Source organism: Lutjanus erythropterus, chromosome 1, assembly GCF_056507025.1.
Source record: "Lutjanus erythropterus isolate fLutEry1 chromosome 1, fLutEry1.hap2, whole genome shotgun sequence".
Classification (NCBI taxonomy): Eukaryota; Metazoa; Chordata; class Actinopteri; order Lutjaniformes; family Lutjanidae; genus Lutjanus; species Lutjanus erythropterus.
Genome location: NC_139317.1, coordinates 45,771,611 through 45,790,251, shown reverse-complemented (window position 1 = coordinate 45,790,251; position 18,641 = coordinate 45,771,611). Strand labels below are relative to the sequence as shown.

At 42.4% G+C, this 18,641-nt stretch overlaps 1 protein-coding gene across 1 annotated transcript in view; it reads right to left on the bottom strand.

Annotated features, from left to right (window-relative positions):
• Window positions 1–18,641, bottom strand: part of cemip (cell migration inducing hyaluronidase 1) — a 328,468-nt gene that overhangs the window by 90,880 nt on the left and 218,947 nt on the right. The window contains exons 9-11 of the mRNA XM_084722276.1: window positions 17,816–17,937; window positions 7,747–7,894; window positions 1,154–1,345 (exon numbers count right to left, since the gene is read on the bottom strand). Of these exons, the coding sequence (XP_084578402.1) occupies window positions 1,154–1,345; window positions 7,747–7,894; window positions 17,816–17,937 (462 nt within the window). The remainder of the gene's footprint in view (window positions 1–1,153; window positions 1,346–7,746; window positions 7,895–17,815; window positions 17,938–18,641) is intronic.

The following is an 18,641-nucleotide window of genomic DNA, read 5'->3' as shown; positions in this document are numbered from 1 at the left end:
AGTACATAAATGTTATGGTTTCGTATTAAGGTTGAGTTATTTCTTGTTTTATGTTGAAGAGTGTTTCCTCATGCATCTCAGTTTAGTTAAAGTGACTGTAAAACAGGAATAAATGTGTGTTCTGAGTTTGTCACACCACAGAAACATGTTTTATTAACCACCCAGTCAAATTTGAATTATTAAAAAAAATCGCTAAGATTATAAAATTAGGTCTCACAATGAAGAAAAATGATCAGTTTTCTCTGCTCTGAAACACTGGGGGTGTGTCCACTCCACTCTGTCTCTGTCTCACTGTCAAACACCACAAACTGAAAACCACCTGAAACATGGGACACTCCGTCTAGCTGCTTTATTGGACATGTCCAAACATGTTTGAGCCGCTAGAGCCAGAGGACGGTGACAGGATGTTTTTTTTTTTTTTTTTTTTTTTTTTTTTTTTTCTGTGTCGGGTTGTTGGAACTGAAGTGAGCTGAAGTGAACTGCTGGGCTGATTTGGACTGAGAGAGTCGCTGAAGGGATGTTCGTAACAGACCGTTGTCGGTTCCTAGGATTTATATAGTGTTGGAGGACCATGGCTCTGGCATGTCACTGAGCCATATTTGAGGTCTGTCCAAAAAATCCTGAACACCAAAATCATGAACAACAGTCGACCAGTCTGAATTTGACGTTTTCAGCAGCTATGTTCTAACATATATAACGTCTTTAGAAGAAAACCTCTCTTTTTCCTTTATAAAGACTTTAACGAACCTATCTTTGTGTGTTTCCTGCCTTTGTGATTGCTACTTTGTTTCACCTGTCCCTCATTAGCCTTCCCTCCCCAGTGTATATAGTGTGTGTGCTTCCCTTATGTCAGTGACAATTAGTCCTTGTCCACGTGTCAAGCATTCTAGCCTTTCCTAGTGTTTTTGCCCTGTTTCCTGTACCTTTCCTCTTTGTTGGACTTTGGTTATTGCTTGCACATTGACAGATATGTTTGTCTGATTGGACTGCCTTTACCTGACTTTTTTCCCCTATATTGACTTTTGCAATAAAATCACTGGACTGCACCAGTTATGCCATAACGTCTGTATTTGGGCCCTATTCCAAGTGTTCCTGGTTTCCCTGCTCATGTTACTCTGCATGGTAACATACGGTTGGTGACTGGTTCTCTTACCTTGGACCTTGACCTGGTTGGAGGTGCAGGTAGGGCAGGGCAGCAGGTTGAACTCTTCAGCCTGGTGCATGGAGTAGTCAGTACTGGCCACCACCAGCCGATCCCCAGCTCCCCAGCCCTCTGGTTGGTCGGCCAGCTCCAGGATGCTGCTGTTGGACAGTATATCGATGGAAATGGAGGCCTGTGGACGAACTACAGGACACAGTGAGTGTTAGAGATTGCAGAATGCAGCAAAGCTGACACACATACTGCTACATTCACACATTACAGTTACACATACAGCTCTACAACTCTAGTTTACAGTAGGAAGGTCAAACCCAATTCCGTGTGTGCATATGTGTGCACATGTGTGCATGTTTAAATCCATGGCTCATTTCCTATGCAGCAGCATCTCTGTGTGGCAGGGCTCAGCAAAATGGTTTAACATTATTTTTAGATTTTCTAAACCTTTTGATTTGACTACAGTTTCCAAGCTGAAGTAGCTTGCCGCTTTGCTCTATTTTGAGAAACAATTCTTATTTCATTTTTATATATTCTTATATTTCAAGGTGTTCTCAAAATCGCAGCTGTGCTGCAATATTCCGTCCCTGAAAGTCAAGAATAGAATCAGTGACGAGGCACACCCTGGTAGAGAACAACACCCACAGAGAATGTGCTTGGCCTCTCAGTGAGAATATGGAAACAACTCTTGCTCTGGTTATCCAAGCACCAAACGGGTCAAAACAACGGAGCCAGCACCCCATATTTCTTCAGCACACCCAGCAAGATACTGCAAGGGGCATGGTCACAAGCCTTCATTAACTCCACAAAACACATGCAGACTGGATGGGAAAAGTACCATGAATCCTCCAGTGTCCTTCCGAGGGTACAGAGTTGGTCCAGTGTCCCACGACCTGAATGGAATCCACACTGGTCCTCCCGAATCTGAGTCAACAATCTGTCAGCATTTGGCTGGAGTGCCTTTGCCAGGATAAGCTTTCCCAGAGAGGTTGAGCAGTGTGATACCCCTATCATTGGTGCCAACAGTCAGTGTAATCCATGACAATTTATTGAATGTTATTTATTTTTTAAACCATTAAACACATAAACATCTATTAATCTTTGGCTCTCTGTCTCTATGCTGTTGTGTTTTATGAGACAAAAAGAGAAACCGTGGAAACAGGCAGAGATTTTGATATCTTGATACAGAATATTCAGACATGTACAAACTCAGGATTCATGACAGGATGCCAAGTTCTTTGGTTCTTACCAAAGGGTGATTGAATTACAGAATAGTACTCCCCAACATTTGTTGCTGCAACTTGATCACGGAGTGTCAGGCTTAATTTTGAGTAATCACAGTTGGTTTCATGGACAGTGGCCAGCAGAGGATTTGACTAGTGATGCCTGAAGCACGACTGCCAAATTAGAGTGAAATTACATGCATGGATGATTTATAGTCAGTTTCCAAAGTCACTGTCCTGCAGATTGTACTGTAACAACATGCTATACACAATGCATACAAAAATATGAGGGCATTGATGACCAAGCCATGACCCAGCATCACTCCACATTATAGCCACTACCCTGAATCCAACTCTCTGTCTTTCATCCATAAAGATAAAATCACAAGGCTAGATTATCCGACTTGATGGTGTGCTTAAATATGCAATCAGTTCGGCATTATATCAAAGCAGAATATCCCACCCTCTGTCTGAAGACCATTGCTACCAATCCATATGCCTCTGTTAAGAATTTCTCTACTATGCCAGCCACACACTGGAAATGGTGATGGGGGTTAATAAAATATATGATATTATGATATTACCACCGCAAAGCTGTATCATAAATTATTAGACCACACCATGCTTTAGATTCCCCACAATGAGTGTGTTCACGTCACTTTATTTATGCTATGTTCTGATGTGACTGGAGTTACATCCAGACAACATAACATTAGTGGCATCACCTGAGGCCGCCGTGGTGCTGGGACACTGCACGAGCATGGTGTCACGTAGCCGCTCGTCCTCATCAATCTGATGAAGGAGAGAGACTCTTTCCTCCAGTTCAGCGACTTTCTGGTTCAGCCGAAGGCAGCCCTCACAGGGAGCAGGTGCCATGGTGAATGCTAGCTCTCAGTCTCTGTGCTAACTTTGGCCTCCTAGCTACCAGGCTAAAAGCAAACACAGGTATGCTAGCAGCAGTGCTAGACTGATCAACTTTAGTGGTTCAGTACTCATCTTGATCTTGTTGGCGCTGATAAAACCAACTTAAAACAACAAAAAAAAGATTAAAATCAAGTTTAAAACAGTGGGTTAAAATGAAGAAAAACTGTTAAAAGATGATTTCAGTAGGCAGACGTGGAGGCTGTCATCTTGCACATGTGCAATGAAGTTAAGGTTTGCAGTGTAATGGCCTTTTTAGATGTATGCTACTGAGGAGAGGGAAGAGGAGAACGCTACTGAGACTTTGTTCCTTAATGCTGTCTTCACTGCTCTACTGGCATTAGAAACAAGTAAGAGAAAATACAAGCCTAATACAAAGACTAATTTAAGTTATTCTGGTCCCCAAGTGGCATCTTACATTTTTGAGGACAACCCTTTAATTCCAGTTTTAGAGACACTCTTTTCCATCCATTCATTTTTGTCCACATATCCAAGATCGGGTCACAGTTGCAGCAGGGTAAGTAGGGTGTTCCAGACATCCCTCTCCACAGCATTGCCTTCCAGCTCCTCCTGAGGCATCTACCCCATGGTCTCCTCTCAGTTGGATGTGCCTGGAAAACCTTCAAAGGAAGGCATCCCGGAGGCATCCCCATCCGACACCGACCCACCCCAGCTGGTTCATTTTGACACGAAGGAGCAGCGGCTCTACCCTGAACTCCCTCTGGATGTCTGGGTTCACTCTATCTCTAACACAGAACCCAGCCTCCCCATGGAGGAAACTCAGATGCTTCTATCCACAACCTCATTCTTTTGGTCACTACCCAAAACTCATGATCATAGGTGGTGAGGGTTGGGAAGGAGATTGACTGGTAAATCACAATTTATCTTTGCACTTGCACAGTTGCTGCTAGGGTCATGGGAGTTTGAGCATCCATTCCACAAGTGTTTGGAGAAGACTTAAGACCGTTTCCCCAGGGACATCCTTTTGAAGTACAGTGCCAAGGGCACTGGGGCCATTGCTATGAGTGGCAACAGTCTCTTAATTACATTGCACAAAGGCAAAATAAAGTTCAAATCACTTCTCTCTTTCTGTCCATGTGCACTCCCTCTTTCTTGCTCAGGGAAATGTTCACTATGTTGTGCCGTACAAGGATTACCAACAAAGGCCCACACTTTCTTTGTTCACTTTTGGGGCCTGCATGTAACCATAAAAGCCTGAGACCACATGTTGGGTCCCAAGAGAACAAAGGACAGAGTCAACCCCCTCTTCTTGGATGACTCAGCAGAGTCAAACCCCTGCAGAACCCCCGCTGACCGGCAGGGGTCCCCAGGGAACCCACAGCTCCCATTGGGTGAAATCCGCCATGGCCAATGACGTCACGCACAACTATAATAACGCGAAGCGCACCCCAAGACAGCGCTTCCGACTGTGACCCCATAGTCAATGGAGGTGACCAGTAACTGCTCCTAAGGTTAGAAACTCGCCCCCCCGTGGCGACGCTTTAGCAAGAAGTTACTACTGCAGTACACCATTAGACGCGTTAGGCCTCCGGATTTCCCCCGCTGGTCCAGCTGATCTCCTCTCCTCTCCTCCACCCTGTGCGCCGAAGAACGCAGAGCCGCCCGGTACGAGACCACGGACTGACCCTCTCGACCGGATGCCCGCGGATGCGAAGCCTGGCAGATAACTAGGACTGCCCGCTTCAAAAAGAAGGATAAGTACACCTTCTTCCCCTGAGTGATTCCCTGCTACGAGCCGGAATCAGCTCACCTCGCCAGAGACCTGCCCCTCGCCGAGGATCGCAGAGCTGGATGCCCGCGGATGCGAAGCCTGGCAGATAACCAGAACTGCCCGCTTCAAGAAGAAGGACCAGGACGCCTTCTTTCCGAGTGATTCCCCGCTACGAGCCGGAATCGGCTCGCCTCGCCGAGGACCCGTTAGCCGCTGGGAGCCGCTAACCCCGTTACCTCTGCCACAACCAGGACGCACGAGGAACAACAACACATCACTTCACCTTCTGCAAAGTAAGAGGCTTTAGCTCTGGGCAGATGTCAGATAGTGTGTGCTTTCCTTTTATATCAGCTGTAAGGACTTGTGAATACGGACCGCCGCGTCCGGCTATATGCTGCAATTTTTAATGTGTAAAGACATTGTCTGTGTTACTGCATTTGTTATTCTGTTTCCGCTCATTTGTGTCTGCTTGTGATCCGACCTCATCGGACCGCTATTGTGTCGCCTCGCACTCGGGATTGGTCAGTACTTCGGCTGTGTTGGTTCAATGTCCAGATTCACGCCGCTCACCAGCTGAGCCGAGCGCGTCTCTGCGTAACACAGACGGGTTACTGCACCTCAATACCGCCTGCGTGACGACACCCTTGAGTGCTCTCCTTTCTCTCCCTCTTTCCTACTAACCTACACTTGGAGTTGAGCTACTTGAATCTCCCTCGCTACCTTCTCTCCTCCTTTATTGTGAGTCACGTGAGTTCTTGGCGAGACGCCGTTACGGGTGTAGTCAGTGGCCCTCGCGCGACGTAGTCCGCAGCGTCACCGCCGCCATCTTGCCACGTCTTACCCCCGCTCGGGCTCACCCCCCCCCTCTCTCTCTCTCACACACCTCGTTCCCTCACACTCACCTGCTCTCACACACACACACACACACACACACACACACACACACACACACACACACACACACACACACACACACACCCTTCGTGATGCTTGTTTGTGTAACACGTTGTAGTTAATAGGGTTTACACAGCAATGTTGATGTTGATTGTAAATTAATGTCATCAATGTGAATAAATCCTGTTATGTTATAAAGAGAAGTTGTCCTGGTTTTTCGTACATATTGTGATAAAAGCTGGTTGACAAGGTCAGTGCTCGAGCTTTACTCCTTCTTCTGAATATTCTGAGACTGAATTATGTCTGATCATTGGTCCGGGTTTTTCCCGGTGGTGCCCCGTTATAAGCTAATTAGAATATTATGCTTACGTAATAATTAATAAATTATTAATTAATTAATCAATTTTCTTTTAATAATCCATAATTAATATTATTAATTATGAATTATAACCAATGATCTTATGTAGCTCCTTCCCTGCACAACAACTATCTGTTCCCTCTCTGTTTTGATGATGTGCACAGTTCTAACACTTAATCAGGACACACATATTGCCTCAAAAACACTGCACAGATCAGGAATTACCTTGAAGTCTTGCATATATGTCTTGACTTTAATACACTTATTTGTGATTCAACATTTTTGAAGTTATATTCTTTCCATGTTTATACTGATCCAATTGCGTAAGATGTCTCAGCCCAAAATCACAGGTTTCAGTTCAGAATAAAGGCAAACAAAGATTTCTCTACATTTAGTGGGTGACTGTGTGACAATCTATGTGTGTGTGGGGTAATTATAGAGTGATGCAAATAGGTTGTACCCAGTGTCAACCCTGACAAAAGATCATGCCAGCGCAGTCTAGTGCACACTCCAAAATGCACACACACACACACACACACACACACACACACACACACACACACACACACACACACACACACACACACACACAGACACAGACAGACAGACAGACAGAGACGAGCCCAGACTGAGGTCCATGATATCTCAGTGTGGTTGGATGGAGCACTGTCTGTGAAGTCTGAGCTGATCATGTGGCAGTGTTTTCCTGCGCCATGATGTGGGTTCTAAGCATTCCAACTATAGAACCCTGACCACAAACAAAACATTGACTGGAGCACAAGTAGAGTTTGTCTTTATATTTAGAGGGAAAATTCACTCCAAAATCAAAAATACATATTTTTCACCTGGCCTGTAGTGCTGTTTATCCATCTAGATAGTTTTGGAGATATCAGGCATAGAGATGTTTTAAACACATTATGGAACTAAATGGAACTTGTGGTGCCCATAACACATCGTGTCCTTTCTTTCTAGCAGAAAGGAAGTAGCCTGGTTCTGGCTGATTCTACTGCAGAAAGAAAGTAGTCCCTACATGAAACTGCTCACGACAAGGTCTGTGAATTACCTCAAGAAACCTGGTCATGATGTCTGGAAAGAGACACTGGTTTAGAATTTTTCAAATGTATTTTTTTCATGTGTTTGAGCACCACAAGCCAAGTGTCATTTAGTCCCATTAGACTGGACATCTCTATGGCTGGTATCTCCAAAACTCTGCAACTCACACCAAAAAAAATCTAAATAGCACAAGCCATGGGAAAATATGTATTTTTGATTTTGAGGTGAACTGTCCATTTAAGCTCTGTATTAATGCTATACATGTGAGGGCCCTTCATCCTTGTTGAACAGTAACATTGTGTACCAAGTTTACATTCTTCTGTTTTTCCAAGAAAAGCATAGAAATGTAAAGAATGCAGATAATTTTACACATACCATGCTCACAAACGCCGACAGAAAGTGGTGAACTTACCCAATTTCCCACAAAGGAAACGGACCCTGTAATTGCGACAGAGACCATGAGCCTGGTCCTTGTTGAGGCAGACAAAGCCGTAGTCCTTGTCATTCTTGTAGATCACATCTCCTGTCTGGTTGGATGGTATGCCATCATGGGTTTCAGCCTGGACAAAGGAAAAAAGGAATAATAAAAATCACTGGAGGGTTTCGTGTGACATACCAATGGCACTGTAGGTGACAGTGCTCCTTAAGATTAAAGGAACTTGAGAAACATACAGAGAGATGGGTGGCCCAGTTGGCATCAGGACATCTCTTGTTTGCAGGCATCTGAAAGTATGTGTTTTTGCACCAGACGTCTGGAATCTGTCTAGTGTCTGGCTTTCGCTGGCAAACGGCAGTAATGTTGTAAAGGCAACCAATACTGCAGATTAAGTCTGAGTGTTCCATCAGTCAGGACACAAGAACTAACTTTATGGTCAGGTCTGGATGAATCAATTTTTGCAACATCATAACATAAAACTCAGTAATTTGCCGCAGCATGCATCTTCCATCATCATTCTGTGCTTGTTCGTTTCTACAGCAGTGCCTATGACATTTTGCAAACACCTTGTCTCACCCCTTCCAAATGTGTAGGAGAACTTACAGAGACAATGAAACTCAAACCTGAATATTATGTGAATATTATATCACAAACTGTATTTTGAGGGGAGCTTGATTTTTATTCTTCAATTCAGCTGCAAGATATATTTAAAACCTCAAACTCTTGGCTATTAAACCTTTTAACAGGCCAACCTCCTAGTGATGACATTTTTTATTAAATTTAGATGTCAGCTACGTCAGATGGAAAATCTGGCAGAGTCGACATCTTAACAAGTTTGCAAATGTAAGGCAACTTGTAAGTAAGTAACTGTTTTATTTTATAAAGTGTCTCAGAGTTCTCTTAATGTTAATCAAAATACACATTTTTAAACTATAATTCTTATTTAATTTCGATTTAAAAGGACTACAGAGTTGACATGTTATGGCTGAGACACATCTGACAGCAATAATGAATTTTTCAAAGAACAGAAAGTTTACCAGTGCTTGAGCAGTATTCCCGCCTGTTTTAAACCAGGATGTGAGACAGGGGTCCTTAGGGTACAGATAACCCTTTTAATGCCTGATTAAATCATGTTTTTGTAAAAATCTGATGGAGTTGAGGGAAATCTGGGACACAACTTTAAAGGTCCGACATTTTCAATTGGACTTGTGCTTATAATAGCACATGTTTATACCTATGTTATCAGTAGGTATTTGTTTTAGATTTTGAAGGTTTTTAACACATTTTTAAACTGTTTAAAGTTGTGAATTCTTGGTTGGGACAAGTGTGTTCCCTGGCACAGAGCAAGTTTAGAAATTAAAAAAAAAAAAAAAAAAAACAGTTTTACCAAAAAGTTGGAAATAGAGTGTTGCTGCTCTCGATTGTTTGGTAAGACAGGATTTCTCCCACTTCAAAACAATGCATTCAGTGCACCCAATACTTTTTTCTGCTACACCCTGCCAGGACATCCACATAAATCTTACACATTGGACCTTTAAAATTGCTCCTTTACACGGGATCTGTAAAAGCTTCACCACTGTGTGCACTAAAAGTGCTCTTGCGCAATCCAGAAAATTTCCCCTCAGAACAGAGCTGGTGGCATGACACAGCGGAGGGGCCAGCAGAGGTTTTCAATTCTCTTTGTTTTTATATGTGGTTTGATTTGTTTAATGATGTTGATGTCTTGAAATGATGTACCCAACATCACTTTTCCTCATAAACCTTTCTAAAGTAGCCATAAAACAGTGACCTCTTGAACTCCAGTGACCCTCAGTGTTACTATTACAGTACAAAGCCAAACAGCAACAGCGAAGTGCAGAAGTTCAGCCTCGGGCACTGAGCCTCCTCACATTTCTTTAGGATGGTCAGATCTGAACCACATTACATAACGTTTTGGAGCGAGACAACAAAAAGCACTGCTAAAAATAGAGATCCCACAGAGGCAAATTAGACAGTGAAAACTGCAGACTGAGGAAAACTTTGACTATGTCCAGACTATGTGGAAAAACGATGACACACACAGAGTCGGCAGCCTGGGGAGGACATGGAAGTTCTTTTTAAATGTTATTAAAGACACAATGAATTTTACTAACTACATGGTAAAATACAGATACTAAAAAATAAAAAGGATCAGTACATTTCTGGGTACCATTATCGCATGCCAGTAATCCATTTGGAATAGATTTTTATTTTAGCAAACAGCAAAAAGGGACAGTCCAGTAAGAGAACAAGAGAACATAAAGGAGGGAGAAGCAATGAAGCAAATTGATCAGGTTATACCGTTGCATATTAAAAAAGGCGTAAAAAAGGAGCAGCTGTAGCCTACAGTGGTGATTTTTGTGGTAATGGTATGGGTGTTGGAGGCAGTGTGGGCAGACCTGGCACTACTGCTTATCTTCATAGAAGGCTAACAGCTGCTGCTTTATGGTGCCAGGCTGGTCCACATTCATTGGCTGAGGCTGTGTCAGGTCCCAGCAGCACAGTAATGGCAGGTTGGCTTGGCGCTGATGACCAGCAGAACTACACCCCCGACAAAAGTGGACACAGGAGCAGCTGGGGGCTGGCGGCTCCTCTTTGGTGCACCAACACCCCGAATCTGGCCTTATAGACGCTACATGTAGATGTGGGTTTAAAGTTATAATTCTAAAGGTTTTCATGAAATCAAACCCAATTTTGATTCTATTTATGTTCATTTTTATAGTTTATATGGTGGCGGAGTCTGGCACTCCTGCGTTGCATTCAAATCGCCTTCACATGCACAAGGGATGTGGTGTAAATTTCACCAGTGGTTTTTAGCATGGAGATCATGAGATAGTTCTGGGGGGTTGCCAGAAGCAAGCAGCTTTGTACATTTTATTGCCTGCATCAGAGATTTAATGTGAGTTTGGTAGCTTTCATGTGTCTCAGAGTGATTCTCGGGCAGACAGGGAGGAGGTTGTGAACACCAAATTGATTTTTCTGTGGGGTACGACCCAAAAACAGGTAGAGACCCACTGTCTTACACTGTGTCAGAGCTGTATTAAGTTATTACATTACTGCTGATGCAACTGTAACATCTTTCTGCTGCTTCACGTCAAAGGGATAGTTCAGGGTTTTTGAGCTGAGGTTGTATGGGGTACTTGCTGTTCTATTTGAGATTTGTTTGGTACATGGTGTTTCTAGTTAAAAAAAAAAAAAAAAAAAAGAACAATAAAAATTCTTCCACTATAGTTTCAGCTTGAATTTACATTTCAATATGATGTTTGTTTGTTTTGTATGATGTTTCAATCATGTGATAATTGAGGTAATACTCTAGGAACTGCAGCTTTATTTTCGGTATATTATTGAGCTTAATCCAATTGTACTTGTATTTGTGAATGTATTTGCAATTGTGTATTTTTGTAATTTTGTATTGTTCCTGTGGTGTGTTGTATTCTTTTTGTGTATATCCATGATTTGTGATCACATGATATGTCAGGTGACCACCTCATAGAGGTGTGTCTCCTTATCTTGTTCATGTCTGACGAAGGGCCTGAAACGTCACATGTGGTGATATTATTAAAATATCTGAAAGGAGCAGTTTCTGGTGCTCAGATCTTCTTTTGTAATTTTGGTACTTTTCCACAGTCAGTGTATTACCTGCAGTCGATGGCAGTTGACACGCCCCCGGCGTGGAAAAGCAGCAATGGGCCTTTTCCGCTGGCACTTTTGGCTGCACCAAGACAAATTGTACTGCGCCGAATTGCATTTCCATTATCACTTTCACCGCACTGAGCTGTGGTGAGCCGAGCCCAAAATGGACCAACTCTGGAGTAGGGCCAGAGTGAGCCCGACTCGCCCCCAAGTGGGCTGCAGTGACATCTTGCAGGCCGCAGCCAACCATGATGAGCCTCCTTTCTCCCCCTTGAACAAGCAACTGATGCTCAGATCATGTGTGCAGGAGAGCAGAGAAGAACACTTCTTTAAAGTCTCTTTATGTTTAGCTCTCAGTACTTTTGTAGCTTCGAACAGAATCTTTATGTACTTACTCTTTAGTGAAATGTAGTTTATCTCCTCTGTCGCTGTTCCAACTCTCAGGTATCTGCACAATCTGCACAAAAAACTGCTGTGGACAGAGTCAGCAGCAACATGTATTTTAGCCCACTTTACCAGTTAAAGTGTATGCTATATTTAGGATAATTTCACAGCTTTACCTTGCTGTCACACAACCTTTTCTGACAGGAAACCACAGTTATATAAGACAAATATCACTCTCTCCAAAGCCACAAGATTCCTTTGACAAAATCAGTAATTATACCTCACAGAAGACAGCAGCTGCTGGTCTGCCGGTGCCTCGATCGGTTAGTTTATTTGTGATATTGTGTGACTTAAGTGTTTTAAACAGTTAGTTTAGTCCAACCAATCGAGCCAGCGGTAGACCAGCAATTACTATGTTTTGAGAGCGATATTTTATTTACTTAAAGATGGTTTCCTGTCAGAAAAGTCAGCCTGACAGCAAGGTAAAAGAGGTCTAAAATAGATTTTGCTGCTGACCTAGTCCACAGCAGTACATTACTTTGCTTCTGCGCAATACTCCTGCTGCTTCTCCAAGCTTGGGGCATGCCAACAACAATTCACTGTAGGTAATAGGGAAAAGTACCTCAAAAAAACAATGCTTCAAAAAATCTAAACTATCCCTTTAAAAGCATTCACCGGGCAGAGCATGGAGCCACTGTGATACACTGAGCGACTGCTGTGTGGGACACATTTTAATTTTTGATTATAGACTTTAACTTTAGTCTTTTGATCTGGAATGACTTGGTATCATCTCTAAGCCCAAAGATAGAAGTGCAGACCCACAGACAGACAAAAGATAACCCCCCCCCCCCCCCCTTTTCAAATGTTATGTAAATGTTTAAATGTTATAAAGTTTATCACACTCACATTTTTTTTTATCAATCATTAACAATATTTGGGGAAGCAAATAAATAAAAATAAATTCAAAAGTTAAATTTTAGTGAAGTAAAGGTCAGCATGATAGCATCAGCAAACTCTTGTTTGTTGATTCTCCCTTCATAAATCATAATTATTTAGTTTAGTTTCACTCTCTATTTTTCCCCTGGCCATCTGCGCCCCCCCTGGAGCCAGATGACGGTGACAGGATGGTATTTTTTTCTTCTGTGTTGGGTTGTTGGAACTGAAGTGAGCTGAAGTGAACTGCTGGGCTGATTTGGACTGGGAGAGTTGCTGAAGGTACATTTGTGACTGATGGTTAGGGAGAGTGAGGGGAGGTGGAGGTGGTGTTGCTCTTGTGTAGGTTCGTGGGGCTTATATAGTGTTGGGGGACCATAGCTCCGGCATGTCACTGAGACATGTTTCAGCTCCATCCAAAAAATCCTGAACACAGAAACAATCAGTTTAACAATCTAATTCCACAATTCAGTACTATATAGTTTTCAGCGTTTTCATGTTTTCAGCAGCTATGTATAATGTGTTTAGAAGAAAACTCCCTTTTTTCTTTACACAGACTTTATGGTCCCAAAACAAAAAGTTTAGGACATGGGCGAGATAGTTATCTAGGGCACCACCGGAGGGGTGCTAAACCCAATGGTCCCTGACAGTCTGCAGGCTGACACTATAATGGGACACTCTACTGGGGGCTCAGCCTCATATCATTAATTAAAAGTGCTTGCTGAAGACCAGAATAATCATATTAGGCTAATATCATATCTTGACTATGATCTAAATCGGGAAAAGACTCATAACTGGAATAGTGTGCATGATTGTGCACAGGTACAGCCTCAACTTCAGTCTTGTAGTAGTTGATCAGCTAACAGAACATATAACGATCAACATTAGACACAAAGTTAGACTATGGACCAAACTGATACAGGCTGAAGAGCAGGGCCGGTGATAAATACAGTCCAGGTACAGCATCAGCTACAGAGCCACTGAGCAAGTGAACTGTGGAGCCGTAAAATAAATCAACTGCAGCCAACAGTTTTAATTAGTTATATGACAACAAAGTGTTGTACCACAACAAAGACTTGTGCATCTATTCCACTGATATTTTCACCTGTACCTGGCTGCTGTTGATTTAAGACCTGTATAAACCCCAACCAGAGCTTCTTGCTACAACACATCTGACATCCTCACAAAATATGATATGAGACTGAGAAAAATATTATGGAAAAGCAGCAAAGGAAAGCTGTGAGGTGGGCTTTATTTTCTCAGTGCAGAGGTATTCAACTGTCAGACACCTTCATTTCTTTCTTTTATTAATTTTAAAGTGTGCACAAATCAGTAATGTAAATCTCATTAAAAATACTGTATAATGGATCATAATATGGGCATTTATAAATGTCATAACCGACTGATAATACTTGTGCCTCAGTGCTGCAGTAACAGTATATCCTAATGAGGACGCAAAGATACTGCGATGGTCAGTAACATGAGTAATTAATAAATGTCCCCAATATAATGATAAAAAGCATTAGGTCATAGTTTGCACAAACATATGAGGCCCTGTGTCGTTGATGACATGAGGCAGGACAGACGTTGACAGAAGTTTAAAAAAAAGACGAATTTACCAAAATATCATCAAATTACTGAACAATGAAAAGTTAAATTCCCTCAGGGCACTTGTGGGTGTCCTAAAGTTGACATAAATGCAAAATATCCTCATACCTGAAAACTAGAATAGGTCGACTGTAAATTACTCCGAAAACAACGTATATTACCAGCGTCACGTGACATAACTCATGTGACATTACACATATGGTTTACGTTCTAAAACGGTAGTGGTTTGATTAGGTTAAAGTTTAGGCACAAAACTACTTGGTTAGGTTTTGGAAAGATTGTGACGTCACTCATGAGAAGGAAGTGACACGACAAAGTCACATCCATGACCACTTTTTAGTGACTCAAAACTTTAAACAACTTTGACTTTGTTCCACACAGGACTCGAACTCTGATGTCCTGGGTGAAAGTCCTGTGCTTGTTTGAGACATTTTTTATACCGCACGTCCTCCAAATGTGGACTTCTCTCTATTTACTTCTCATGTCATACTTACTTCTTACACTAGGGGGCACCGCCTAACAATAAAAGGACATATCAGGCAAAATAAGCTGTCTGCACTAGCGACGACGAGATGCACTTTTTTGTGGTGAGGACAGACTGCATAAATGGCCACACTTGCTGGGCTTGACTTGACTGTGGGTCTTTATATGCTATGTCTCAATGTCCCTTCTCCTTATCTTACTTATTGGAGAAATGATCCCACTGAATGGCCAGAGGTAAAATACTTCACAATTTTTAGATAAAATCACCCGGAAAGATCATCATTAACCTAAGAAAGATTAAGACAAGGCCTTTTATACCTTAGCTATCTTCAACCTCTACAGTTTGTCTGGCTAAATTAGCAACTGTAACTAAAGGTTAGGCAGACAGAGAGTCAGGATTCCACAGTTTTTCCATTCTTCCTCTGATGCCTTATGTCTGAATCCACTTTTGTCTTCTTAAAGGCTCAGTTTTTTGGTTCAGCAGCTCATAAAAACTTAGCTCTGAGTTCTTTCCCCTGCTGGCAAGCTTTGGGGCATTTTTTTGTTTGCAGACTGAAATGACAAGGAGGCACCTTCACGCAATACCAGTCAATGAAGAGCAATGAATTGTTTTCTCCTCCACTGAGGGCTGGACTTAATTGTGTTCTGTCTCTATAACCAAGACTTGAGATTTTACATGTGACTTGCAAAACAATGACTTTGTCCTGTCTCTTCTTCACAGCACGTTATGAGTGGCTAAATTGCATTTCTGGACAAGCATTGCTGCCAAAAAAAAAATAATTTCAATTTCTCAACCTGTCTTTGTTTCAAATCGTAAAGTGGAAGACACCATCAAATGCCTGAATGGACAGCATGACATGGGAAAAAAAGTGCTTTCTGGATGCACAGTGATGTCAGTCCTCCAACCTGAATCTGGGTAAGACAATAACCAGGCATAAGGACTTTTCACACCAGACTTAGTCCAGGGTTAAAGGCATTCTTTGATTTTTTTGGCCCCAGGATAAGAGAGCTGAAAGGCACAATCCAGGCATACTTTATCCCCATCTTTATCCTAAGACAGGTGTCTGCAACTTTTACTCACAGAAGAGCCATTTTTGGACAAAAGAAAAAATAAAATAAGTCTTTCTGGAGCCACAACTATTAATTTCTGTATTTTGTTCTGGTACTTTTCTCTTTTTGGATTTGGCATGCATAGTTAGCCCAGGGAGACTTAAAACTAGCCTCCAGGAAAATTTTGAGGAAAGGGTGCCAAACTGTAGCCGTAGGCTTTGATGCATTTTAGTTGACAAAATATTAAAACATTTTTCATTTGGTGTGTAGGCTACACATTTTTACAACTGGAGAATGTGCACTTTACGCCTGATAAAAACGCTAAATGATTTTTTTTTCTCAAAGCCACAGGGAGCCACTGGAAAGGGAGAAAAGAGGTGCATGCTGCTCCAGAGCTGCAGCTTGTAGACCCCTGTTCCAGGGGGGACCCTAAGCACCTCAGTTATCTCCCGAAAACTGACTTAACATGGGGCAAAAAGGTGCCCCTGTGAAACGGGGCTAAAGGTTGTTGAAGGGGCTGATCAATGTGGCGTCCCGAGATGCTCAACCTGTGTGCATAGCAATGCCGTTACATTACACATTGATTATGACGTGCCTGTTTCTTCAAGTCCTTACTACTTCTTACTACTTTTGATACCAAAAGACGGAACAATGCCTGGAGTTCTATCAGCTCAGAACTTTGGATAACTGATGAACATGATGACTAGTGTTTACCAGGGTGTTCTTTAACAAGTATAATCAGCGCCTCTATCCTGTCCTGTGGAGCTGATTGCTTAGCAACAGCATGACCTCCAAAGCACATTGGATAAAAAGATGGAAGCAGCACAGGTGGCTTTTTTCATTTTTAGACACAGTTCACCCAAAAATGACAATGCAGTCATTATCTACTCACCCTCATGCTCACTGAAGGTTGGGTTTAGCTTTTTAGTCCATAAAACACTGCTGGAGTTTCACAGGAAAACATTGTTGTAGAATCTCTAAAAACAATTTAAGTGAATGGTGACCAGTTTTCAAACAGAAAAAAATAACCAGAAAAAAAAAAAAAACATAAACTGCCTCCATACTGCTTGTCTGGTGTAATCCAGGTCTCCTTAAGCCATTCACACAACATCACAAACACACACCCAGTTCAGACAGCAACAAGCTAAGGATCTACAATGAGGATTCAGGCTAAAAACATGGTGTAAATAACTTTTTTAGTCAACTTGGCTTGTTGGAGCTTTAGGAGACTTGGATTACACCAGATGAGCAGTATGGAGGTGTTTTAACTTTTTTTTTCCTGTTGTTTTTTTACATTTGAAAACTGGTCACCATTCACTTCCATTGCTTGAGAGATTCTGCAACAGTTTTCCTGTGAAACTCCAGCAGTGTTTTCTGGACTAAAAAACTAAATCTGACCTTGGCATTTAAGTGAGTAGATAATGACTGAATTTTATTTTTTGGGTAAACTATCCCTTTAAGGATAGCAGTGTGAAAAGCCCTATAGTCCCCCAAAATGTTGGAATGTTCCTTTAAGTGTGGGTGTGTGAGCAGTGCGGGGACGCCGGCCTACAGACAGCTGATGTTTACATTAAAGAATGCTGCAGGCGTGTAATTAGCAGAGTCACTATTGTTTCATCTAAAGACGAAATAATCCTCGATTCCACCTTTGCAGGAGGAAACAGACATCACCTCAGGCCGTCAAACATTTAAACAGAGCGAGCTGGAGGGATTCTGGGTAAACTGACTCAGAAAAATGATACCTCAGCACTATATTAAAGTTTTAAACAGAGTCTTTGCTGATAACCTATCAGTGGATTTTCATGTTGCTTCACAAGAATTTGATAATGACTCAGCATCAGCAGCTCTGAGCTCAGAGGCTTGGTGACTGCACTTGTTATCAGTGAGGTGTGTGTGAGTGTGTGTGCACAGACTCTTACATGTCATAGAGATTTACCTGGATGTCCAGTGGACTGCTACACAGCCGGTCTGGATAGGCCTCATGCAGGTCGGAGAGTTTCTCCCAGTCTCCAGATCCCCTCTCATCATCCCTGTCAAACCACTCTGTCCACTCTGCCTCTGTGAAACACACACACACACATACACACACCAGTTGCTCCCAGTCCAGTGGTCAGACAGCCAAGCGGTAGATATTAGACTAATCTACGTCAAGGCTTTGACTTGCAGTCCATTTAGGCTGTCAGAGAGCATTTGTAGCAGAGTAATTGAAGGGCTCTCTCCTCCCATTATGTTCTGTGTCTGGCTGCCACAGCGGGGATGTGCATTTGACTGTGGGCCGGAATTTCAATCTGAAGCTCGACACACAAGACCTGCGATCAACCGCTCTTGTGCGTATATCTGTGTGTGTGTGCACGTGTCCATATCTGCATGCCGGAGTGTGGCAGTTTCATTAACGGAGCTGCTATCTGATGGGAGACGAGAAGCATCTAATTGGAGCGGGCTTTGAAGGAAAAAGGAGGAGTCAATAACCGCAGAGAGGAGAGAGCTGGATATGAGGCAGACTTATTGATGAGATGATGTGATGATATCACAAACCAAGGCTGATCAATGACACTTCAGGGAGAATTTTAAGAGCCAAAGTGAGATGATGGAGCATGAGAGGTTTTGTTTTGCTCTGTCTGCAGGCAGAAAAACAAAGTAATCTTTCTCTTGCTACCATATGATGCATTTACTGACCCCTGAAGTATTTAGTTTTACGTAAGAAAATCCTATCAAAGATACTTTCCTGTGCTGGACACACATGCAGTGAAAAAAATGTGAAA